Here is a 26,435-nt window from a genome sequence, read left to right on the forward strand (position 1 = left end):
CAGGGGTACTTTATAAAATATCCCTTTTCTTTATTACGAAAATTGGGATGTTTTTCTTTTTTCTTGTCATAGACCAAGCCGGCTACTATTCTGCTTAACGATCAGGTTCTTTTAAGAACCGTTAAAATGATAAGACACTGCGATTCTGCTGCACATAAACGAAGCCCAAAATGCGAAACCGGAGCACAAGTTTGGGCGCCAGATAGTGTTTTCGTTTCAAAACAGTTACAGTTACACACTGTCAGAGAGAGGAGACTCGGAAGAATTTTGATTGTTCAAGCTTAAAACTCGATACAAACACTTAAAAACTAATTCAATTCAGTTTCATTTTGTGGAGCTTGATGCATACATCCCAGTAATTCCTCTAAAAGAAACCAAAACAAAACAGAAAGAATAAACAAAACAATAAAAAGGAAAGAAAAAGAAAACAAACCACCTAACATTATACCACTAGGAATGAGCTTTCAGTAATTATTGGAGTAACGAAAGATTATTATTCTTTTCTCTCCTCAACAAGAATAGACCCGTAGTAGCAATATACGTATCATCGTCTCAGTGAAACATCATCTCTCATTTAGCACTTGCAAGCTCTTCACGGAGGATCTTAGCAGCTTTCACCATGTTGGTTAGGGCAGGCATGACCTCAGCATACTTACGGGTTTTGAGACCACAATCTGGGTTAATCCAGAGAATGTTACTCTCCAAAACTGCAAGCATCTTCTTAGCACGCTCTGCAATCTCCTCTGTTGATGGGATTCTAGGAGAGTGAATGTCGTACACTCCTGGGCCAATACCAGCTCCATATACTACTCCCTCACGGAAAACGGACAAGAGTTTCTCGTCAGATCGTGAGTTCTCAATGGTGATGACATCAGCATCCATATCGATAATAGATTGGATAATGTCGTTAAAGTTTGAGTAGCACATGTGAGTGTGGATCTGTTGAAAGAATTTGTTAGGAGATTATAGGAACCCAACCATCTTTATCAGAAATAAAACAAATTTACTTGGGTGTTAGTTGAGCATACGAACCTGGGTAGTGTCCTGTACACCAACGTTGGTGATACGGAAAGAGTGCACAGACCAATCCAAGTAGAAAGCATGTTCTGACTTCCTAAGAGGAAGACCTTCTCTAAGAGCAGCCTCATCAATTTGGATAACAGTAATACCAGCTTTCTCAAGGTCCTCAACTTCATCCTTGATGGCCAAAGCAATTTGGTAGCAAGTCTCGAATCTGGTAAATATTACCCATGGTTATCCCAAGTTGATTTTTTTTAAATAGAACTAAGAAATTAGAACAAGATAAAAAATAGAGATTGAAGTTCTTTCCAAAAACTTGTACCTGGGTTGGTCATTTCTAACGAAGGACCAATTGAGAATGGTGACTGGGCCAGTAAGCATTCCCTTCATTGGGCGAGATGTCATGCTTTGTGCCATTGAGGACCAAAAGACGGTCATGGCTTTTGGGCGGCTAACATCACCGTAGATGATTGGTGGCTTGACACATCGAGAACCATAAGATTGCACCCAGCCGTTGGCAGAGAATGCAAATCCAGACAATTGTTCTCCGAAGTATTCAACCATGTCGTTTCTCTGTTATACAGAAGATACTAATCAGAATTTTGAAATCTTTTCAGCGTGGATCAAAATCATTTGACTCTATGAAGTAAAATATTTTGCGGAAGCTAACCTCGGGCTCTCCGTGAACAAGGACATCGATGTCTAGCTCTTCTTGGATCTTAACAACTTTGCTGATTTCTTCCTTGATGGCGTTGACGTAATCAGCCTCTGAGATCCTAAAATAGATCGCCACGACAAATGGAAATGTCAGGAGGATATTCCGGAGATCTGTTTTTAAGTTATAAAATTCTCTCATAAATCACTCACTTTTTGGCTTTGTATTCACGACGTACTCTCCTAAGCTCTACTGTCTGAGGGAAAGACCCAATAGTTGTAGTTGGGAGGGCTGGAAGGTTCAGCTTCTTCTGCTGAGCATCCAGTCTGGCACTAACAGTTGTAGCACGACGGTGGTCAGAGCCCCTCAAAGCAGCAGCCTGGCAAACATAATATGTTTCTTTAGCAGTGAAACTCAATTTTGAATAAGGAATTATCATCGAAATGGAAGCAAAAATCAGTTCAAGAAACACTTACAGCTTTTTGAACAGCTTCATTAGTCACTCTTGGGGAAGATTTTCTGGTGGCCTGAGCAGCAGCATTAGTAGAAAAGATTTCCTGTACATACAATTATAGACAATTAACAATAAACAGGACACTAACATATAGCTTGACCAAAAATGTGGTTTGCCGATTGTTTGTAATCTTTTTTTATCATAGGGATATATTTCTTTATCGAAGTCGTCAGTTTCAGGAATTGCAGATATTCCAAGTCAGGAATGTAAGCTAAAAGATTCAAGTATGGATCAATCTTTTGCAATTGACTTGGGGTGGTAACCATTACTCGTCTCAATTAATCAAAATATATGGAGACCTAAGTGCATGAAGTAGTTTCCATTGTTGTTCATACAAAAAACAGTTAGTACAGGTTAAAGAAGTACCTCATCTTTCTTTCCGGCCAATGCTGTTGCCAAGGCATTTACTTCAACAATCTTCTGGGCAGCAAATGCCAGCCATGACTTGATTTCCTTGTCTAATTTAGGCTCGTTCACTAGGTCAACAGCGGTGTGGAGAAGCGAGCAAGAGGTAGAGACCACAAGGTTGTCTGCAGAGAGAAAATCACAGGGAAATGGAATCAGTTACCAGTTCAGCTATGGAATGTTTCAAACAGACATAACTGCATCATAACATGTATCTGACCTTTGCCTGCGACAGCCTCAAGAGCCTGCAGGGTACTGAGGGACCCAGCAAGATCATTGGCCCAAATGTTCCTTCCATCAACCAATCCTGCAAAAAGATATTTCCCAGAGGGGAAATCACTCTTGATCAGTTCAAGGGTCTTCTCACCACGAACCAAGTCAAACCCGAAACCAGTGACACCCTTCAAAGCAGTGAGAGTCTTGTATGCTGCAGCAGGAACATCAGCAAAGTAGGTCTCTACGAGGACATTAAGACCAGATAGAGTTACTTCGAGCTCAGCATATGCTTGAGTAAATGCTTCTAGTTGGTGGGCTTCAAGATCAAGGACAAGTGTGGGCTCATCGAACTGAATCCAAGAAGCACCAGAAGCCTTCAACTCAGCCACAACTTCCCTGGTAAACGGAATAGCACCAGCTTACTATTAGTACATACAGATTTGGAGACAGATTCACAAATGATATACAGAACCAAGTAAAGCTATCAGTATCAAAGTTCCAGCTTCTTACTTGTACACAGGAAGAATGCTTCCGAGAAGAGAGAGAAGAGAGAAAGATTTATCTACACCCTTTGCGGGTTTCGAGAGCAACAAGTAAGAGACAGGGCCGACAAGAACTGGGACAGTTTCAACTCCAAGCTGCATATGAAATGAGTACACATTAACGATACAAATACTAAAAAAGAAAATCAGATTGAACAACCCTTGTTCCATACCCAACCTGGTATTAGAGATTAAGTGACATTTAGTATGATCAGGACATCTCTATTCTTTGTTTTTTAAATGCATTGTTGCAAATGAACAGAAATACGATGTGATCATTCTTGCTATTCTTATTGTAGATCCACAACTCAATAAACAGGATTTGAATAACACATACAGAAAAATGAAAAGATCTTGTTCACAAATCTACCACAGTAAGCTATATGCACATACTACAAGATAACAATCAAAAATTTCACTAAAATGAATAATACGTACAGCCTTGGCTTCCTTGTACTCCTTCACAGCCTTGTGAGAAGCATAAGAGAATTTTACTTCTGGACCCAATTCAGGGACGATGAAATGGCTGATTGGGCGAAAAATTGAAAATAGTTAGTATATTATACAAGTACTCTAACTTATGTGAACACGGAAACCAACTAGAGAGAAATCCAGCACTTACTAGTTGGTGTCAAACCACTTGGTCATTTCCATAGCAGGTAAAGTGGCATTTCCTCTCGCCATGGAGAAGTATGTGTCAAAGCCAATCTCACCACCAGTCCAGTTGTACCTAGATGGAACAGCCCCAAGCATTGCTGTGGTGTCGAGCATATGGTCGTAGTAAGAGAATGTATTGCTGGGAATATACTTGATCCCGGCACCAGCCATCTGCTTCCAAATGGATGATCTAAGATCAGTGGCCACCTTCTCCAGATCTTCAGCTGTGGTCTTTTTATCCCAGAATGATTCTAGAGCAAACTTTAGCTCTCTCTTAGGCCCCATACGAGGATATCCAACAATGTGAGATGCCATCTTTCTGGTTCATCAATAAAGAGAACAACAAAATCAATATCAAAATTAGCTAAATTTGTGATCTGGCAACATTTGGAAGTAACTTTTATTCAGAATTTGGCTAAAGAAGCTCAGATCTCAAGCTCAATTTGTTAACAATGAAAAATCAAAAATAAAATCAGAAAATGCTAAAATACCCGACAGCTGACAAATATAAGATTTGGTACACAATAGATTCAGTTCCAGATTCATGTAGAGAATTGAAATGAGTAAATGCAAGCTTAATGAAATCTAATACCAAGTACAGAAAAGCTTCAACACTTAACAAGTAAAGCTAAACAACTCATAAAATCACTTCATATATGAATTCACTAGAATAAACTCTTGGAAGGCAGCAACGAGAGAGATCTTTTAGAACATTATAAATTCAAACCAGATCTACCAATTCATTCATATATAACACTGGATCTAAACTTTCCAATCCATGAAGCATCAACTGAACCAGTGATAATACAGACTAAGTACACTTATGCAAGTTAACGCGAGCAGAAAAAACAGTAACTCACCACTGATTCTGAAGAAATGAATCGTATGCGGATCAATCAAAAATGAAATGAAGAATTTCTAACCAAACAAACACAATCCGATCTTAAATTCTCTACGTAGAACTAAACAAACCAAACCTAGCTTTCTAGGAGAAATAATCTACTCTGGCAAGAGATGTGAAGAACAGTCGATAAAAACAACGGAATTATACACAGAGATGGGAATCAGAATTAGTGAAAGAGAATAAGAAAACGATTGAACGCACCTTAATTAGAGGAGTAAGAACAAGGGATAGACTCTCTTTTTCTTTTCTAGTTTGTAAAAGAAGAACAGAGAGGATGGCACAAATAAAACCGTATGAGATTCAGGTTTTTATAGCAAATTCTAAGGTTCCCCGTAGATAGATCTGAGGGTTTTAGTTTGTTTTTTTACTTTTTACATGAACCAAACGCTGCCCGATTTTGGCGCGACTGTGTGAATCTTTTTAACTATTTTTTCGAGTGATATTAACCGCATTGTATCGGAGGCTTCGGGGGACCTTTAAAATGCACACGGTCCTGCACTCCTGCCAGGCCACTATCCAAGACGACTCCAATCCAAGACTGCTTTTCATCCGCTTGGAAATTAGGGGTGATGAATTTTGAACTCGTATACGATACTTGAATTCCTTTTATGAATTTTGAACTTGATAGCTTATTATTAGGGTATAACTTCTATAAAATAATTATTATCTTCAAAAGAAAAACAAAATTTATTATTTTATAAAGAAATATTATATCGTCGATATTAATATTTTATAGTTTAATAAATAAATTATCATATTAAAGAATAATTTCTAGTTTCTGGTTAAATTATAATTGTAAATTGTAAGTACCGGATATTAATTAATTTTGTAACATAGATTATGCCATCGACTAATTACAATATAAGTACAAATGCTCTAAATATTAAACATACTTCAACACTTCTTGTTGCAATACAACAACGTGACTTCTGGTTTTTTGAGTGCATTAAGAACTAGTAGGGATGGAATCCAACTTGATTTGAATTTTAAAAAAGAACAAATTAATATTGGATCATATTTTGAGAAAATTTAATATGTGCGAAATTTATTTTTTATATTTCTAGTAGCATTATTATTTTATATCCCTCCATTCTAAATTAATTGAGCTATTTGGTTTTAAATTTTGTCCCACAAATAATTGAGTTGTCTCACTAATCGTGGGGATATTTCTAAAACTACCCTTTTAATTAATTATTGTTATTATAAGAAATATGTATAATTTGAAACTCATGTTTATATTCGTTGCATAGGTGTTTTAAAATGTTTTTCAACGGTATAAAGTTTACGAAAAAACGTGGTATAGTTTAAGAGATAAAACATTTCTAAGTTTTACTAGTTATCATCCATAAGGGTGTAATTGTAAAAAAATACTCAAACATACTCCCATTTTCTCCTTGCCTTAATAATTGTGCAAACTACAAATAGCTCGATTAATTTGGGATGGAGGGAGTACATTGCTTGGGACATATTCATGTTTTAGGGGAACTTCTGATTTTATTTAATTTATTATTTTAGCACTGAGAGCCCGAGTCAAGACCAAAATTTTTTATTATTTTAACGAGAACATTATATTATCGAGTATTATTTTAAAGAAATTACATTGTATGTAACTCTCAAAGTTAATTTAAAAGATGAGATTAAAATATCATTTGCACATTTGTTAGAAAATGTATACAAAACCGAACTCCTATTAGGAAAGTAGTTATGTATGTCGTAACAAAACTTGATTTATATTTCTTAACTTTTCCATTATGCTTTTATTTTAATATTTTTTGCAAAGCTTACACCTCTTCTCATTTGTTTTATATGTCAGACACACTTAATTGATAAAAATTTTTAACAAGAATACAAAATAACGGAAAAGGAAACATATACTTCGTTGTAAATGTTACATTAGCTCTCACCCCACACAAACATAAGCTCAGAGTCGCACCAGAAATAGAGATGTTGAGCTTGTACATGAGAGTAACAAAAGGCGGATGGAAACATTCGCTATCTGATCCTCTGTAGCAATATATTTCACAAAAAACTTCTTAGATGTTAATTTTTACCAGTTAAAGTGAAACGCAATCTCAGTGTGCTTCATACGCTAATGCAATAGACGATTTACTGTGAGATAAGTTGTGCCAATGTTGTCACACCAAAGAACGTGAGAATATAAAAGACTAAAATATAGTTGGCGTTGTGCGGTATGCGACTATCACAAGACCTGACATTTCCTTTTTTATGAATAAGCGTGCCAACACATGCAAACTCAACTGCGGAACACTGATCTGATGTCAAGCGCATACCGAGGAAACTCAATTTCAGTAAGCAAAGACTAAAGTCGTAGTAGCTGTAAAGGAGCATCTGCAATAACCCTAAACTCTTCGGTGCTAGATCTAAATATACTCTTTTATTTTCTGGAACACCAAGATATAAGATCTGGACCTAAGTATAGTGCTAAACTACTAGTTGAACGCCAATCAGTTGAACACCCTACCCAATCAGTATCGTAAAAAGCATGTAATTATAAAGTTTAAGCTTGCTTAAACTGTAAACCAAACTCCAATGTCCTTGAAAAATATCTCAATATGTACTTAGCGTCAGACCAATGTTCCTCATTTGGAATTTGCGTGTGCCAGCATGCGTTAATCACAAAAAAGAAAATATCAGGTTTGATAACAATGGCAAACTGTAGAGCACCGACCATATTTCTATAAATTGTAGAATCTGAAAAACATTACATATTAGGAACATGATGCACATTATAAAAACCTATAAGAGTTGACACAAACTTGGCAGAATCCATCTTAGCTCGTTTAAAAATATTAATAAGATATTGTTTCTTAGAAAGTAAAATGCCTGCATAGACAAGCCTCGCTGCTAAGAAAAATGATAAGTCACCACAAGGTTCTTTATAACAAACTCGATGGATAGAGAAGTAATAAGAGTTGAAATAGAAGTATATGAGCTACCAGACACCAATATATCATCAATGTACATACGAACATACAAAGCTTCCATATAATAGACTTCAAATAAAAGTATTAGTTTTTGAAGCCTGAAATCCTTGAGTAATTTGAAATCACTCGATCTAGAAAACCAAGCTCTAGGGGCCTTCTTTAAACCAGCCAAATATTTCTGCAATTTACACGCATGAAAGGGATTATCTTTATCCAAAAATCCCAAAAGTTGAACCATGTAAACATATTCAGTCAAGTTACCATGAAAAACACGTTTTTAACATCTAATTATCGAATACACCAACCCTTGCATATTGCAAAATCCTAATTGTGGTATGTTAGATGACTGGACTAAAGGTGTCCTGATAGTCAATACCATGAACTTGATTGTATCCTTTGACCACTAGACGAGCCTTATGTTTCTTTATAATACTATCGGCCCTTGTTTTAACTCGAAAAATCCACTTACATCCAGCAAAATATTGACAAGAATCATGAGGAACCTTGACCCGAGTCTCATTTTGCATCAATGCAGTGTATTCCTCAAATATTTCAGATCTCAACACTGGATCCTTATATTGGCATTAGTAAAAGTAGTTGGTCCTAAAAACTCAGCTGATTGGGATGCAATAGTTGTAGTATAAGCTTTAGGTTTGAATTTCCATGCGTGGACCTAATTTTCATCCCATCAATGAGCTAAAAAATGGTAATGAGGTCTTACTAGGAACAAGGTCCAGATTAGGTGTAATTGTTGAAGCGGTACTGGCAGTACGTAGAAAAGAAGGATTGGTGTCAACCGCACTAGTGGGAATTGGAGGCGAGACAGTGATAGAGGTAGAAAACAGGCTAGTATAAGAAAACTTTGTCTCGTCAAACACCACATTTTTAAAAATCACAGTTTTTTTGGTAAGTGGACATAAGCACCTATATCCTTTATGCATCAAACTGTATCCCATAAAAATGCAATTGACATACCTATTCTCCAATTTATGAGATGTGTAGGATCTTAAACATGGATAACACGCACATCCAAGTATCTTTAGAAATCCATAATCAGATTTGGGATGGAATAAAAAATCTAATAGAGATATATTTTATAGCACACAAGTAGATAGGCAATTAGTAAGAAAAGTGATCGTTTCAAATGCATATAACCAGTAGGTAAGGGGTAATAATGCATGATCTAATAAATCATAACCAGTGTCCATTGTATGCATGTAGTTGTAGAAAATGTAACTTTTCACATACAACCATTCAAGGCAAATGATAGATAATCAAAGCAAGTAAGGAAAAATATAATAACAATACACAATCATATACGTGTTTCGGCGTGATTACCTACATCTAATGGGGTAAATATGAATATTACAAAGTTATTAGGCTAAGCTATAGCTCACATGAGTGTTTCTTAGCCTAGTTTATTCTCTCCTCCTCGCTTAAAGAACGTGACCCCTCTTCATAGTTTATCCTGGTATTTGTTAACTAGATGTTTATACAACTAAGTTACAAAGTTGGATAGTCACACATAAATTTATATGTTCCAGTCGTAGGATACGAACCAAACCCTTAACATGTGTTGATTCCAACATTTTTCGTGACTATTCTCGATTTATTCTTGTCCCAACCGGAAGTAAAGATTGTCTTGCAAGTTTTCTCCTTATCGGGGTGAACATATTTTTGGTTTTCTGATCACTTTATGCATGCTCAATCAAAGGCATTAAATGCGTGGTCTCCTATTTCAAACTCGATCATTGATCCCTTTATTTAATTTTTATGTATCACGTTTCTGAGTTGATGTGGTATATATCTTGATCACTGTGTTGTACCTACGTAGAAGGCTTGGTGCTTCGATCTTATCTTATAATGGTAGCTCGACTCTTCAGATGCTACCCCCTAAATATTTTACTACTACAATGCCAATGCTTTCGTTCTGCCTTTCCATTTACTTCATGAAGATGAGGCCACAACACCTTATACCCTATACCACATGAAGCTAAATAGGTAGAAAAATTTATATATTCTCCTTCCAAATCAGATTGGAAGTATCTGATCGTTCTATCAAACAAATTTTCAACTAGTTTATGAAATTCGAGAAAGTGGGAAATACTTCAGACTTATAGGCTAGGGGATATAACCAAGTGACTCTGTTAAATGAGTCTACCAATGAAACATAGTATTTAAAACCTCTCACAACATAGAAAATACCCAAACATCTGAGGATATAAGATCCATAAGACCATGAATATCAATATGAGATGGGAAGTATGGCAAAGCATGCGATTTTGAAATAGCACAATCAATACAAATAACATGTTGAAGATGGGAACAAATAGAACCATCAATACTAGCTAGACCATGTCTCAACGTCTTGTAAGCTGGATGTCCTAATCAGGGACGTCTTACACGTATGGAATGTTGTAGGCGAATTAATTTTTTTTTTATGGATTAGCAAATTAGGATAAAAATTGAAATTTTAGATTATAGGAAGATAAGTTTACATATATGACGCGATAACTTGCATTAAGCAACGGCAGAAAGCTGTTAATTTTTTTCAGCCTCTTTTGTGAGATTTTGGGTTCTAAGCTAGTAATTTGGCATCAAGTAGCCCAAAAATCGGTAATTGTTCTCCAAAACTAAAAAATTAGTGACATTTTAGTAACAAGTTAAACTGTTAGCTTTAGTAACAAGTTAAGATATTACAATCGTCTGTAACATAAGTAAATGTGACAAAATATTTTACTAACACTTTAAAAATATCACAAATTAACTACTATTAGAAGGGGAGGAAATTGGGCCTCCAATAAGGTGACTTCCTAGACGGCCTTGTCCATAGGACGACCCTGGTCTTAATCTACACTGGCAGTCATCAGTTGCAGAAGCTGAGAAAGCTTGTTTGAAAGTACTGGAGGCAAACTGCAAATCATATAATCCATTTCGAATACTACCTTTCAATTATACTCTATGAACGTCGATTTCTTTGATAACAAAATAAAAGGATATAGTTCAAAATAGCAATTATCATCCCCAATGAACTGATTGTAGATAATAAACTCTTTGTAATCGAAGGAACGTGCAAAATATTTGACAAAGTAAATGAAGCGTTGGAAAGTTAAAAACAGAGTCGTTAATATTTACGATGTTAAAACCCGATCCATTTCCAGCAAAAACTTGATCATACCCTTCATAAGGTTAGCGGATATTATGACTTGCAAGGTCCGACATAGTGTGATATGTAGCGCTTGAATCAGGGACCAAACTATTAGAATAAGAAAATACATGATCATTCTTGTAAATTTCATATTCTCCAGGTTCAATAAACAACAATTCTGATAATAATTATCATAATACTCATCAACAACAGTATGATGTGCCTGGATAGATCTGTAAGTCCTTATAAATCGATGTCGACATTCATATGCAACATGTCCAGGTTTAGCATATATTTGGCATTATATAATAGTCATAATGATGTGTAGGTGGATAAATATTTGAAAAAAAAATGACCAGCACAACCATATCTACCGCCTCTAAAATTACCATGAAAAATATTTCGACAACCGCGAAAACCACCTCAATTAAAACTAAAAACTCTATGAAAGCGATTCCACGTGATGAGGAAATTAATAAGGTGAATATCCTTTAAATATATTTGTAGGAGATTGATAGACAGATGAATTACAAGTGAACGTTGAGAAATACTACCAGATGAATGTTAAAAAAAACATGTAGAAAAGTAGTAGTGAGGTCCGGATTCACCTCAGAACCCATACGAGATTCTTTAGATTGAATAATTCCAGGAAGATCATTACAAAAAAAATTATCCAGATCATTACAAGAAATTTCATCCGAAGTACTAACACTAGTTTGAAAGAATTAAACTCTGTTGGAAGTCCTTGAAGTTTATGAAACACCAAATCCTCATCAAAAATAACTCGATTAATCTGAGCAAGTTGGGGAGAGATAGATCTAGCTTTGTTGAAATAAACTTGCATCGATTGTGATCCTTTACGCAAATTCTGCAAATCAGTATTTAACCGCATCGATATGGAACAAGTTAAAGCATTTTAATCCTTTTCCAAGGTTTTTAAAATTTCACAAAATGATTTACTACCAAGAATCTGAGCACGAGATTCATCAGTTAGGGGACTAAGAAACCACGAAAGAATGGCTTGGTCTTGATTTAACCAGGAAATGAATTCGAGATAATTTCATAATCGAGACTAGGAGCAGGAGCGGGTGAAGTTGGAGATGTATTTTTTATAGGTGGTGCATAAATGGTTCATTAACAAATCTAAACAAGTTTTAGCTTCGCAGAAGATGTGTAATTTGGGATTTCCAAATTTGGTAATTTGTAGAGGTGAGTTTAAACCGAGACTTGAAACTTAATGTGGTATGAACGAGAGAATCAGTTGAAGAAGGTGGGGCTGAAGAACTACCAGATGCCATTAGAATATCTAAGAGTTAAAATTGGATGTAACCTATTTCAGAGCTTCGAATCAAAAATATGAAGCTCCCTACGATACCATAACAAAACTTGATTTCTATTTCTTAACTTTCTTATTACAGTTTTGTTTCTCAATTTTGTTTGCAAAGCTTAGACCTCTTTTCACTTGTTTTATATACCAGAAAAACCTAATAGGGAAAACGTGTTAACATGAAATATGAAATAACGAAGAAGGAAAAATAAACTTCACTGTAACAAAAGTGTACATTAGCTATCACAGTTTTACATGATCATAGCATATACTTTTTCAATTACCAGTGTAATGGGCACATACAATATTTTTCAACAAATATAAGATCAAACATTTATATTTTAGCAAAATGGGGAAGTTTTATCAAAACTATGCGAATTTTAAGGAAAACTCAAGAAACTTCCAAATTGGAATGACAATATCGAAGATACATAACACAAAGGTTCATAATTTATTTACATTTAAATTATGATGATATTCTTATATTTATCCAATATTATTATTTTCAACATATATCGGGGAGAAATGAGAGATCGATGGCCTAAATTATTTAAAAGCAATAAAGAAATATATGTTTAGAAAACTGTAAGCGCTTTCTTAAAAATGGATGTTAAAAATCATATGTAGCAGTCTTAGTTAGACATTTATTAAGGTTTATAATATGGGAAATATTAGACGACTAATAAACTATCTCCATTTATGCAAAGATTTAACTTTAAAATTTCATACATGGATATAAATAATTTTTTTAAAAATGGGAATTTTTATTTTCATTTTAGTAACTTAACATGGTTAAATTGATGATATAGATCATGTATTACAAGAAGTTCATATAAAATAAGATTTTCCCAAAAAATAAAAAAAAGTGTTTGTTATGTCTTTACTATTTTATAGATTGCTTAGTCAGAGTGCGCGGAATAAATTCAGATAGGTGTTTATTTTGAATTTGAAAGTGGAGACAAATGTGCACATTTTTCTTCGTTGTTTTGAGACTTCAGAAGTTCGGAATTATTTCTTAGCTTCTCTTGGACATGATTGGGTATTTGTTGATAGTGTTAAGTCTTCATTATTGGAATGACATAATAAGAAAAACAGGGTTATGAAGAGTAAAGTTTGGGTTGTATTTTTTTTGGAGCCGCAGTGTACTTTATGACGCGAAGAAAAAAATTGCCAAATTATATGGTAAAAGAAATATAAACCAACTTCTACTCTAATCTTACTAATATAAAAAAAATAGGTATTTTGGTTGGGCAAAAAATGACAAAAATGTTTGGTGTGACCCTGATACTACTAATATGACCTTCCATATCAACTACCACTTCGCACACATTAAACGGTAAAAACTTACATTAAATCAATATTTAAATATCTAACCTTACATATTTATATATTCACAAAAATGCTATTTTTAAAATAATATTTTTAAAATAATATATTAATTTTTTGAAATCTTTCAAAATATACATGGATTTTTTTGTAAAATTTAAATATTTGGAAAGTTTTTTGAATTTTATGTGTAATGAATACAGATAAGAATATTAATATTATATGAAAAAACAAATGTCGTTATCATCAAATTTGGTGTTGTTAAAACTTCACTGTAACAAAACTGTACATTAGCTCTCACAGTTTTACATGATCATAGCATATACTTTTTCAGTTAGGTGTAATGGGCACACACAATATTTTTCAACAAATATAAGATCAAACATTTATGTTTTACCAAAATGGGGAAGTTTTATCAAAACTATGCGAATTTTAAGGAAAACTCAAGAAACTTCCAAATTGGAATGACAATATCGAAGATACATAACACAAAGGTTCGTAATTTATTTACATTTAAATTATGATGATATTCTTATATTTATCCAATATTATTATTTTCAACATATATCGGTAAGAAATGAGAGATCGATGGCCTAAATTATTTAAAAGCAAAAAAGAAATATATGTTTAGAAAACTGTAAGCGCTTTCTTTAAAGTGGATGTTAAAAATCATATGTGGTAGTCTTAATTAGACATTTATTAAGGTTTATAATATGGAAAATATTAGACGACTAATAAACTAGCTCCATTTATGCAGAGATTTCATTTTAAAATTTCATACATGGATATAAATAATTTAAAAAAAATGGGAATTTTTTATTTTCATTTTAGTAACGTAACATGGTTAAATTGATGATATAGATCATGTATTACAAGAAGTTCATATAAAATAAGATTTTTCCAAAAAATAAAAAAAATTGTTTGCTATGTCTTTACTATTTTATAGATTGCTTAGTCAGAGTGCGCGGAATAAATTCAGATAGGTGTTTATTTTGTATTTGAAAGTGGGGACAAATATGCACATTTTTGTTCGTTGTTTTGAGACTTCAGAAGTTCGGAATTATTTCTTAGCTTCTCTTGGACATGATTGGGTATCTGCTGACAGTGTTAAGTCTTCATTATGGGAATGACATAATAGAAAAGCAAGGTTATGAAGAGTAAACTTTGGGTTTTATTTTTTTTGGAGTCGTAGTGTACTTTATGACGCGAAGAAAAAAACGGTCAAACTATATGGTAAAAGAAATATAAACCAACTTCTACTCTAATGTTACTAATATAAAAAAATAGGTATTTTGGTGGGTCAAAAAATGACAAAAATGTTTGGTGTAACCCTGAAATTACTAATATGACCTTCAATATCAACTACCACTTCGCACACATTAAAGGGTAAAAATGTACATTAAATCAATATTTAAATATCTAACCTTACATATTTATATATTCACAAAAATGCTATTTTTAAAATAATATATTAATTTTTTGAAATCTTTAAAAATATACATGGATTTTTTTGTAAAATTTAAATATTTGGAAAGTTTTTTGAATTTTCTATGTAGTGAATACAGATAAGAATATTAATATTATACGGAAAAACAAATATCATTATCATCAAATTTGGTGTTGTTAAAACTTCACTGTAACAAAAGTGTACGTTAGCTCTCACAGGTTTACATGATCATAGCATATACTTTTTCAGTTACCAGTGTAATGGGTACACACAATATTTTTCAACAAATATAAGATCAAACATTTCTGTTTTAGCAAAATGGGGAAGTTTTATCAAAACTATGCGAATTTTAAGGAAAACTCAAGAAACTTCCAAATTGGAATGACAATACCGAAGATAAATAACACAAAGGTTCATAATTTATTTACATTTAAATTATGATGATACTCTTATATTTATCCAATATTATTATTTTCAACATATATCGGGGAGAAATGAGAGATCGATGGCCTAAATTATTTAAAAGCAATAAAGAAATATATATTTAGAAAACTGTAAGCGCTTTCTTAAAAGTGGATGTTAAAATTCATATGTGGCAGTCTTAGTTAGACATTTATTAAGGTTTATAATATGGGAAATATTAGATAACTAATAAACTATCTCCATTTATGCAGAGATTTAATTTTAAAATTTCATACATGGATATAAATAATTTAAAAAAATGGGAATTTTTATTTTCATTTTTGTAACGTAAATTGTTAAATTGATGATATAGATCATGTATTACAAGAAATTCATATAAAATAAGATTTTCCCAAAAAATAAAAAAAATTGTTTGCTATGTCTTTACTATTTTATAGATTGCTTAGTCAGAGTGCGCGAAATAAATTCAGATAGGTGTTTATTTTGTATTTGAAAGTGGTGACAAATATGCACATTTTTGTTCGTTGTTTTGAGACTTCAGAAGTTCGGAATTATTTCTTAGCTTCTCTTGGACATGATTGGGTATTTACTGATAGTGTTAAGTCTTCATTATGGGAATGACATAATAAGAAAAGCAGGGTTACGAAGAGTAAACTTTGGGTTTTATTTTTTTTGGAGCCGTAGTGTACTTTATGACGCGAAGAAAAAAATTGTCAAACTATATGGTAAAAGAAATATAAACCAACTTCTACTCTAATGTTACTAATATAAAAAAAAAAAAGGTATTTTGGTTGGTCAAAAAATGACAAAAATGTTTGGTGTAACCCTGATATTACTAAATATGACCTTCAATATCAACTACCACTCCGCACACATTAAAGGGTAAAAATGTACATTAAATCAATATTTAAATATCTAACCTTACATATTTATATATTCACAAAAATGCTATTTTTAAAATAATATATTAATTTTTTGAAATCTTTTAAAACATACATGGATTTTTTTGTAAAATTTAAATATTTGGAAAGTTTTTTGAATTTTCTATGTAATGAATACAGATAAGAATATTAATATTCTACGAGAAAACAAATATCGTTGTCATCAAATTTGGTGTTGTTAAAATGATAAACTAAAACATAGGCATCGCATCTTGGTACGACTAGTTTATGCAAAGTGTAAAGTGCAGTAATTAAAAAGCTGTGATCAGTTATTACTACTGGAAGTTCTTTTTTTTTTATGTAAAAATTATCACTTTTCCAGTGATCACCTTCTTTTAATAAATTTAATCCACCCATAAGGAAATTAAAGGGATTATTGGGTGATATAATTATTTCTAATCTCTTTTGAAAGAACGCACAATTGGGGGATATTGAAATTAATTGGGGATATGAATTACTTCCTCCAACTAAAGGTGTCTGATAAGGGATGTTTTTTGGGCCGAAAATACTAAAACACCCTTAGATTAATTTAAAAACATTATGAAAAGACTGTTACACCCTTTCAACTAAAACATAAAATCAAAAACCAAATCATTTATCCCCCATTCTACACTATCAGTTCCTGCACTCATTAAGTTAGGGTTTCGAAATTTTTTTCTTCATCTTCTTCATCGTTCTTCATCGTCGATTAATCGTTAATTCAATAATTTCTTCGTCGATTAAAACCAACCCATAAGAATGCCTCCAAGAAAGAAATCAGATGTCCAATCGAAATCAAAATCGATTGCTCAACAGAAATTAAAGAAAAGGCTTCCTTTGATTGCTCAAGAGCAAGAACACGAAGAAGAAGAGTTATCGGACGATCAACTACTCAGAAATATGGCTTCTGTGAGAAGGTAAGTCATTTAAAACTGTCTAATTAGTGTTTCAATCGATTTGTAGCTATGGGTTTAGGTAAAAATCGCGAAACCCTAACTGAAACAGTTGAGTTTCAGTAGTTCCGGCACTCAATTTTGTATGAGTACCACACCGGAAATCAGTACCGACATTCAATCTAGGATGAAGACCACACCGGTAGTCATTTACGACATCTAATTTAGGTTGAAGCCGCACCGGAACTTAGTTTCAGTATTGTATTTAGGATGAACACCACTTCTGAACCTAGTACCGGCATTGATTTGAACTTTTACGAGTACGCCGGTAGTAAGCTTCAAATAAACAGAAAACCTTAGGATTTTTTTATTTGTACCGGCGTACATTTTAGGTTAGATTCCATGCCGGTACTTGAGTTTTGGTATCCAGAAACTTTAGAACTACTACCAGCATCCTCGACAATTTTTTTTCAATGCCGTTACTATGTTCCGGCATTTGTTTTTATTTTACGTAGCTGCCGGTACTGGTGTTTTCTTATCCAGGAATTTCCTATAGTGTACCGGCATCCTAAAAATTTATTTCTCAATGCCGGTAGTTACTCCAGGCATGTAATCGTTTGAATTTACCATGCCCGTATTAGCTCCCGGCATGTCCGATACTTTTTTTCAGTATGCCGGTAGTGATGATTCTATGTCGTGATGTGGTGTATCTATGCCGGTATTAGAAATGAAAGTTAGTTGTCTTATATTTATTTCGTGCTTCTTTTGAAATAGATCTAAAGAAAATGAAGCTAAATCAAAGGATGCTAACAAAGGAAAAGCTAAAGATGTTGTCACTAAGAAAAGAAGGAAGGACGGTCTTGATACTCCTCAGTCTGTGCCTCCTAGAGGGAAATACCAAGGTCACAAAATCCGATTGGGGGCTGATACAAGAGGTAAAGTTTGGGAGAGTGGTCGTGACCATAGTAAACTCGTAATCCGTGAATCTATCGGAGCAATTGAGGAGGAAGATGAGCAAGATGAAGAGGAAAGTGAGGAGGAAGATAATGAGATTGATCCAACTCAATTAGCAAACCAAAGTCAAGGAGTAGTGGAAGAAGTTGGTCCAAGTCAACAACCCACACAAGGCAAGGGGAAAGGCAAAGGAAAAGTTAAAGGTAAAGGTTCGCACCTTCCTCATGTTGATGACATGATATCCGACCTTGATCGTGGTAAAATTTTGGGCGCATCTTCTTATGATCCGGGGTATCTATTTGGCTACAAGGACTCGTGGGATCGTACTATATATCAAACCTATGTAAGAATTTATATCTCGTGCATATGTATTGTTTTGTATTTATACAAAATACGTTAATCGTAATATCTCCTAATTGTAGGATCATACGAAGGATGTGCGTGTTTGCCGAAACCAAGCCGCGGCTCATTGGGATTTTTCTAAGGAGCATGAATATGTTCAAGCAATAGTTAAGGATTCTGGTCTATATCCTTTGGTTGAAAATTATGTGAAGCCGGATATTGTGACAGTCAATTGCTTCGTCGAAAGGTATCATGGTGAATCAGATACCATGCACTTCCCGTTTGGCGAGATGACCTTGATCCCTGATGATGCTCAGAACATTATAGGCCTGAGTGTTACCGGCAAATCACTTGCAGAAGGATATAATCATTCTTTTGAGCTAGAATGGACGAAGTTGCACGAGCTTACTAAAATGTTGCTTGGTTGGGACTACAAAACTTATGTGGAAAACTTCTATGTATCTAAGATTAGTAGGACAAAGACCATCAAGCTGACCCTGCTTAAGGAGAAGTTTAAAAACTCAAAGGAAAGAAGTTTGAAGGATGGATGGGACCCCTTACAGATTAGTTATACAGATGTTGCGTACATGTTATTCATCTTGGGCACTAGGGTATTCCCTGACACTAGTGGCAATGAGGTTAGTTCAAACTACCTTCAATACTTGGATCCGTTGGAAGGCGTCTTTATCTATTCTTGGGGCACCGTGGTAATGGAACATTTGATGACGGAGATGATAAGGGCCTCTAAACCAATTTGTCGGGAATTTCACACTACTCCAGGTAATTTTTTTTTTTAAACTTATGTTCTTATTTATATTGTTCACATGTACCCTTTTCATGAACTTAGAAACAAAATTTACTGATTTTTATATGTATCATTTCATATTTGTATAGGTGCGGGATTATGAACATTTCCCAACATTATTCAAGGACAACCCCTTCTTGAAGTTTAATCCCGTTGATGACCCCGAGGAGACTAGAGCCAAGAGATACGAGTTCAACAACCATCCGAAGCCCGGTAACGATCATCAACTGATAAAAATGAGATTAGCTCTGGACGCGATGACTACCAAAGATGTTGTGTTCGATCCTTACAAGGAGGCTAGAGAAAGCCGCCAATATTTAAGGTCTTATAACGTTGCATTTTACAATGGGTCTTTGTTCCACCCAAAGGGATACGTTATGGATGATCCTCGAAGTGTGATACGGAAACTTGGATACAAGCAATTACCCTCCTTCATGACAGCCTCTACTGAAAGGTATCATCTTGACCTTTCTGTTACCATGACAAGTTCCACAAGGTTGAGGGTAGAGTATGATCCAATTCCAGAACCAACACATTGGAGGGATAGAGAACCGCGTCGTTTGGTAGATACTAGTAATTGGGAGATTGCGATCAACGGTGACGAAGATGATCCCGCCTACATTGGTAATTACTTATAATGGTCACATCCTTTTATCGTGCGCCCGGAAGATGTCGAAGTTCCACCCCAGAAAAACCCCCCCGTTCCAACTCCTATAGAGACACCACCCACGATGAACCAACTTAATAAGACCGTTGGGTTGCTAGTAAGTATTGTTAATTGCTTAAAAGTTTAGTGTACACATAATTTTATATTAGCATATATATACTAATTATGTGGTGTATGTATGAAACTAGCAGCGTCGGCTTGGCAAGTTGAAGAAGATGTTAGGTTGCAAGTACGAGGAATGAGAGGTGATATCCCTTGAAGAAATGAAGGAAGTCGTGGAAAAGCTTGATAAAATTGAAGACCCAAGTGAAAGAACTTTGTTTGGGGAAAGAAGAAAGGTGCCCGTTTCCAAGAAGCAAAAGACCAAGTGATGAACTCTATAGTTGTGTTTCGTTATTTGGATGGTGGTTGTTATGTTTTGAACAATTTCTAACATTGTTGAACTCTATAGCTGTGTTTTTAGTTGAACTCTTTATTTGTTTGGTTTACTTTTGGTTTATGATACTTTGGTGAAGAACATTTAAGCACGATTCAGTTGTTTGGTTTATGTTGAACATGTTTAGATTTCCAGTAAAAGGTTGTCTCTGTAAGTTTTCTTTATACGAGAAGCGTCGACATTCAAATGTTTAAGTTCCACAACACCGGTATTGGTTCCGGCATAAAAATCAATTTAAATTCTATGCCGCCATTTGTACCGGCACAGAACAATTTAATCCAAAACCATGCCAGACACAATGGATGAAAATGACCAAGTTTCTGTGTAGATTATGGGCAGTTCCGGCATTAAATTTTTTATTGAATACACGCCGGAATTCTGATTTTCTTACTCTTGCATAGTTTTGCATAATTTCGCCATTGGATTTTGATAAATATACTAGTTCCGGCATGCTCGACGACACTTCCGCCAAAATAACCAAAGTCGGAAACAAGTGTCGTCCTTCAAGACTAATGTTCCGGCATTTCGTAAATAAACTTGAAAAAGAGGACTTAATTTTAAAAAGTACCGGCATTGTATTTTCTTGAACATAAATGCCGGAATGGGTAATACCGTCATGCTCGTTACACAAGGGTTGAAGCCGGAAAGAGGCGCTGAAATGCTCGATAAATTTAAAACCACGCCGGTAAGCTACTACCAAAGTGACTAATTTCTGGATGTTATTTTAGTGGTACCGGCATTCTTAAATAAGTAAGGTCCCAAGCCGGTAGACGCTTCCGGCATGGTACTTAATTTTCAAACCATGCCGGGATTTTGTGTCGGTGTTCTCGATTACTTTTATACCACGTTGGTACTTAAGTTCAAAAATATTTAACTTCTGGATGTTTTTCTTGTGGTACCGGCATGGAAAGTTACGAGCGAACCATGCCGGTTTGAATATTCCAGGGAATATTCGGTGGTAGGTAAAAAAGTTTACTGCATGCCGGCATGTATTTTGTGGTTGAAGACCACGCCGGCAGTTGATTCAAAATGGGGGATATTTGGTGCCGGCATGCAAATAGTATGAATACCATGCCGGGTATGGGTGTTCCGGCGTGGTATTCATACTACGTGTATGCCGGCACCAAGCTTTTTCAGAGAAAAAAATGGCGGTTTCAAAAAAATAATAATCAAGTTTTCAACCTCTTTGAAGCATTACCTGTGTGTTGGGGTTGCTTGTATGTTGAACATGTTTACTTTCTTGGGTTGGTTCTTCATAAAACACTTCATGCTCACGAAAATCATGATCCAAGGGTGTTGGTTCAGCATATAACTCCAATTGTGAGTTATTATCATTAACCGAAGATTGAAGATATGATTGTTGTTGTAGTTGAGCTAAAGATTCAGCAGCTGCAATTCTCTCCTCACAATCATCTTCCATTTTCACAAAAAAAATTCCACCCAAAAATATTTTTCCCTCCTTCTACTCTCACTTCTCACACAAATTCAAATAAAAATACACACTAATCTATCCCCAAATACTTAAGATTTTACTAATTATTATTAACCACTAAACATGATTAGTGAGGACTAGATTAGAAATAAAAAAAGTAATTACATAAGGGATGACCCAAATTTGATATTAGGATTCCTATTTTATCACGTAGCTATATCCCAATTAGTTTCCATATTCCCAATTACAGGTTCTTTTGAAATTATGGTTTAATAGATTGATTTAATAGATAATTTGATCTAAGAAATATTTTCCAGTGAAAATGATGTGGCCAAAGTTGGTGGCTTACTGACTTTCTAGGTGGGCTGTGGTTGGTGGCCTAGTAGTGATGGTGGTGAGACACCTTTCTCCACTTTTCTTTCTCACTTAACTTTGGGATTTGAGAATTTGATAACACTGCACAGCTCTTTGTTTAATTGATAATTACGTATAACACTAACTTTTCAGGCTTTGGGTTACAATAAAATAATAGTGTTTGGTTTTGGTTTGTGGGTAGGTAAAGTAGGCCCTACTTATTTTTGTACTTTTTATATTCAGCCGTTGATCCCCAATTGTGGTGACGTAGATTTGGGATGGAAAGGCGTTTGGGGTGAATGTACGGATCTAAAATGGCAACCAGCAACCCGATCCCATCCGTCATAAAGTGCCCGATTAACAATATTCATATTTTGAAATGGGTTGGTGGAAGTCTGACTCGCGCTTTATAGGGTTGCTTTGGTACGGGTATTGTGAAGGAATCCTCCCTAGTAAGTTCCGAAAATATTTTTGTAATATCAAAATTTAGATGTCTTTTTTACTTAAATTTTTTTGATTTTGATCTTTTTTAACAAATTTTGTGATATGCAATCGGTGACATGTGGAGGATATCATCATATCAACACAAATAATTTGGCAAAAAAACGTGGAGGACTCCTATTCTATTCGGTTACCAAGACAACCAAATACTAAAACTGCGCGCTGTATTGATATTTTGCATGTAAATGAATTGTTTATGGTATTCAAAATCTGTGCGTACAAGAATATGAAATATCTGTCTCCTCAGTTCTAAGCCTCGCATGCATCATGTTTCGTGCACCACGTGAACAAAATTTGTAATGACACGCCCCCACTTATCCAGAATCTCAACCCCGAACATAGATACTCCATATAATTTTTCAGCTGGGAAGAATATGAGAATGTGACTATTGGTGCTGATTTTTTCCCCAAGTTCAGCGAGCAACAAAGTTATGACTTGTAAAGTGGATATCACTGTCTCAGTAGGCTAATTCTGTAATCAGGGAGCTCGTGTTTATGCTCACGTGGGGATCACACACCTCGTGGGATTCAACGTTCTACCTTTTTATTATTTTTTTCATTTCGATGGTTCATGACATGAATTACATGGTGTCCTTCTTCGGGGAGATAGAAAAGAATGTACAAAATGTGGAGTTGTCGATTGCATTTTTTAAATCTCAAACAGCCCGTCTAGCTCAGTTGGTAGAGCGCAAGGCTCTTAACCTTGTGGTCGTGGGTTCGAGCCCCACTGCGGGCGAAATCTTAAGCATTTTTTTCCTTCATTACTAATTTGTTAAAATTATTTTTGATGTGCCGAGTCGTTATCACTATGTTTACATTTATTCTTGATGTGCTCAGTCGTGTTTTTTTTCAGTAGGCTAGCTTAGATTGTAGCATGGACGAAGGTTTCTATCATTTCATTTTTTTTTAATAGACGAAGGCTTCAACAAGGCTAATGGTCCTCCTCGACTGTTGGTAAGAGCTAGACAAGAGGGATAGATCAGTACATGGTAGAGTTGTTGTTTTTAGACCACTGAGCAAGCTCATGAGCTACAGAATTACAATAACGAGGTTGGAATGTAAAGATACAGGCAATTAACTTAGAAGAGAAAAAGTGAATGTCTTTAAAGATAGCATCCGTACGCGAGTTCCCCTCGAAATTCCTTGCTGAAAATTGGTCGATAAGGGACTTGCATCGCTTTCTATGATGATGTGAATTAGACGTTGCTCCAAAGCTTTCTTCAGTACCGCCCAGATGGCTCTTGCTTCAGCTTCTTCAGCAGAAAATACTTCAAAGACTAAGGATGCACAAAAGGTTGCTTTTCTTGAGAAATCTCGCATCACATACCCAACACCATTTGCTCCAGAGATAATATAAAAAGCACCATCAGTATTGCATTTAATCCAACCAATAGAGGGAGGCATCCATTTATCACAAATACTGACAGAGATAGTAGTAGAGACAGGCAAGCTAGTCTTCCTAGTGAGGAGCATAGCTCTGGCTCTAGCAAGGACAATAGTATGGTTTTCCCTAATGTTTTGGAAGATGAAATTGATTCTACTAGTCCAAAGAGAACATAAAATAGCCACAAAAAGACATTGATCATCCTCGGGGAGTTTAGATTTAGGATCAATTAAGCAGAAAATAAGCCAATCAATAAAAGAATTATTTTGAAAAAATTGAGTGTTTATGTTGAAATCAGAGATGAACCAGACTCTGCTAGCAAAGGGACAAGTGATCAGAGAATGCATAATAGTTTCCTGAGGATCAGAACACCTAGGACAATCCACACTATGCATAGGCATTCTAGTGTGAAGGATAGTTATGGAGGGCAAAACATTTCTAGCTGCTCTCCATAAAAAAAACTTGAATTTTGTAAGGAACTATAACTTTCCAAATACGCTTCCAAAGGTTTTTACAAGGGGAAGGCCTAAGGCCTCTGAGACCCAAGTAGGCAGATTTAGAAGAAAACTTGTCATTCTTTGAAAGATCACAAGCCCTCCTATCAGGAGTGCAAAGCTGGCTTAAGGGAATAGTGATAATCTTCTGGACAGAAGCATTATCAAAGTGGGTGTTAAGTCTAGACACATCCCAACTTCTAGATTGAGGATCAATAAAATAAGACACTTTAATACTAGGATCAGGAGGAACTAGAGGGTTGGGTATAGCAGAACCCAAAGTAGGTATCCATTTATCACACAATGGGTCAATAAATTGACCATCCCCAACAATCCAAGAGATGAAAGGCTTGATTAGTTCCTTTATGGAATGAAGATACTTCCAAGTCCAAGAGCACTTACCAGTACACTTTCCATTCAAGAAATCAGTTCTAGGAAAGTACCTATCCTTAAGAACAGTGACCAGTAAGCAATTAAGATTTTCCAGGATTCTCCAGGCATTCCTAGCCAGCATAGACAGATTATTTAATTCAGCCTTCCTAAAACCCAAACTACCTTCAGCTTTAGGGGAGCATAAAATGTCCCAACCAAGCAGATGCAGCTTTCTATCTTTTGGGTCTAAGGTTTCCTCCCACCAGAATTTGCAGAGGTGGGAGTCCATTTGTTTACAAAGATGCTTAGGAATAAGAAAGGCTCCCATTTGAAAAATGGGGATAGCCTGGCCAATGTGCTTAATTAGAGTAGTCCTAGCAGCTTGGGGTAGGAGCCTATGAAGTCAGATAGAGATTCTGGCATCAACAGCTTGGAGAATACCATGTGAGTTTGGATTTTAGAAGCTTGAAACACAGTAGGAGTGCCAAGATATTTTTCTCCTAAATACCTGCTGGAAATTTCTAGAATATTGGCCAGAAGAGCTTTCCTATGTTCAGGAATCTTCCTGCTAAACAAAATGCCAGATTTTTAAAATTTATCTCTTGCCCAGAGGCTAGACAGTACTTTTGAAGATAGTCTTTAATGACTTGAAAATTCTGAGTAGTAGCTTTAGAAAATAAGAGAGAATCATCATCAAACAAAAGGTGAGTCATTTCAGGGGGAATCTTTACAAACTTTGATGCCTTCTAAAATACCCTTTTTTTGAAGACTATCAATATAAAAAGATAGAGCTTCAGAGCAAATGATGTAAAGATAGGGAGATTGGGGGTCTCCCTGTCTGAGACCTCTTTCAGGATGGAAGGACAAAGTAGGAGACAGTAGACGCACACGGGTTTATGAGCTTGACCCAGTGGTTAAATAGACCCATTTTAGTTAAAACATTTTCTAGAAAATCCCATTCAAGCTTATCATAAGCTTTAAACATATCAAGTTTGATGGCAGCTATGCCTTCAACTTTGTCATTATGGTTGACAATATATATGGCCTCATTGGCAAGCAGAATATTATCAGAAATACTCCTCTTAGGAATAAAGGCACTTTGATTTTGGGAAATTATATTGTTCGTAAAAGGTTTGAGTCTATCAACCAGAGTCTTTGAAATAATTTTATAGATAAAATTACAGATCCCTACTGGTCTGTATTGAGTAACAAGTTCAGCAAGAGGGACTTTAGGAATGAGAGCAATATTTGTATGGTTAAAGACCTTAGCAATATGCCATATTCTGAATCAGATTTGTGTCATATCAATGACAGCATCTCCCACAATATCCCAATGTTTTTGATAAAAAAGA

General features: G+C 35.1%; 1 protein-coding gene and 1 non-coding gene across 2 annotated transcripts; one reads left to right on the forward strand and one right to left on the reverse strand.

The window, feature by feature from the left end:
• Positions 1-253: 253 nt before the first annotated feature.
• On the reverse strand, positions 254-5,264 carry LOC113320268 (5-methyltetrahydropteroyltriglutamate--homocysteine methyltransferase-like). Its single transcript, XM_026568194.1, has 12 exons — positions 5,115-5,264; positions 3,975-4,328; positions 3,791-3,878; positions 3,321-3,448; positions 2,815-3,206; positions 2,556-2,719; positions 2,152-2,232; positions 1,888-2,054; positions 1,691-1,796; positions 1,343-1,593; positions 1,033-1,234; positions 254-939 (listed from the first exon to the last, which is right to left on the reverse strand). The coding sequence occupies exons 2-12, from the start codon at positions 4,322-4,324 to the stop codon at positions 571-573; spliced, it is 2,298 nt and encodes a 765-aa protein (XP_026423979.1). The 5' UTR covers positions 4,325-4,328; positions 5,115-5,264; the 3' UTR covers positions 254-570.
• Positions 5,265-23,496: 18,232 nt separating this feature from the next.
• TRNAK-CUU lies at positions 23,497-23,569 on the forward strand. The gene has a single exon. It is a non-coding gene; the product is annotated as a tRNA-Lys (tRNA).
• Positions 23,570-26,435: the final 2,866 nt, after the last annotated feature.

The sequence above is a fragment of the Papaver somniferum genome, chromosome 11 (assembly GCF_003573695.1).
Source record: "Papaver somniferum cultivar HN1 chromosome 11, ASM357369v1, whole genome shotgun sequence".
NCBI lineage: Eukaryota > Viridiplantae > Streptophyta > Magnoliopsida > Ranunculales > Papaveraceae > Papaver > Papaver somniferum.

Coding starts and splice junctions, on each gene's coding strand:
- LOC113320268 (XM_026568194.1), bottom strand. CDS start 4,324: ATGGCATCTCACATTGTTGGATATCCTCGTATGGGGCCTAAGAGAGAG. Junction 3,449..3,790: donor AGTACAAGGAAGCCAAGGCT/GTACGTATTATT, acceptor TTTCATATGCAG/CTTGGAGTTGAAACTGTCCC. Junction 2,233..2,555: donor TGGCCGGAAAGAAAGATGAG/GTACTTCTTTAA, acceptor TTGTATGTACAG/GAAATCTTTTCTACTAATGC.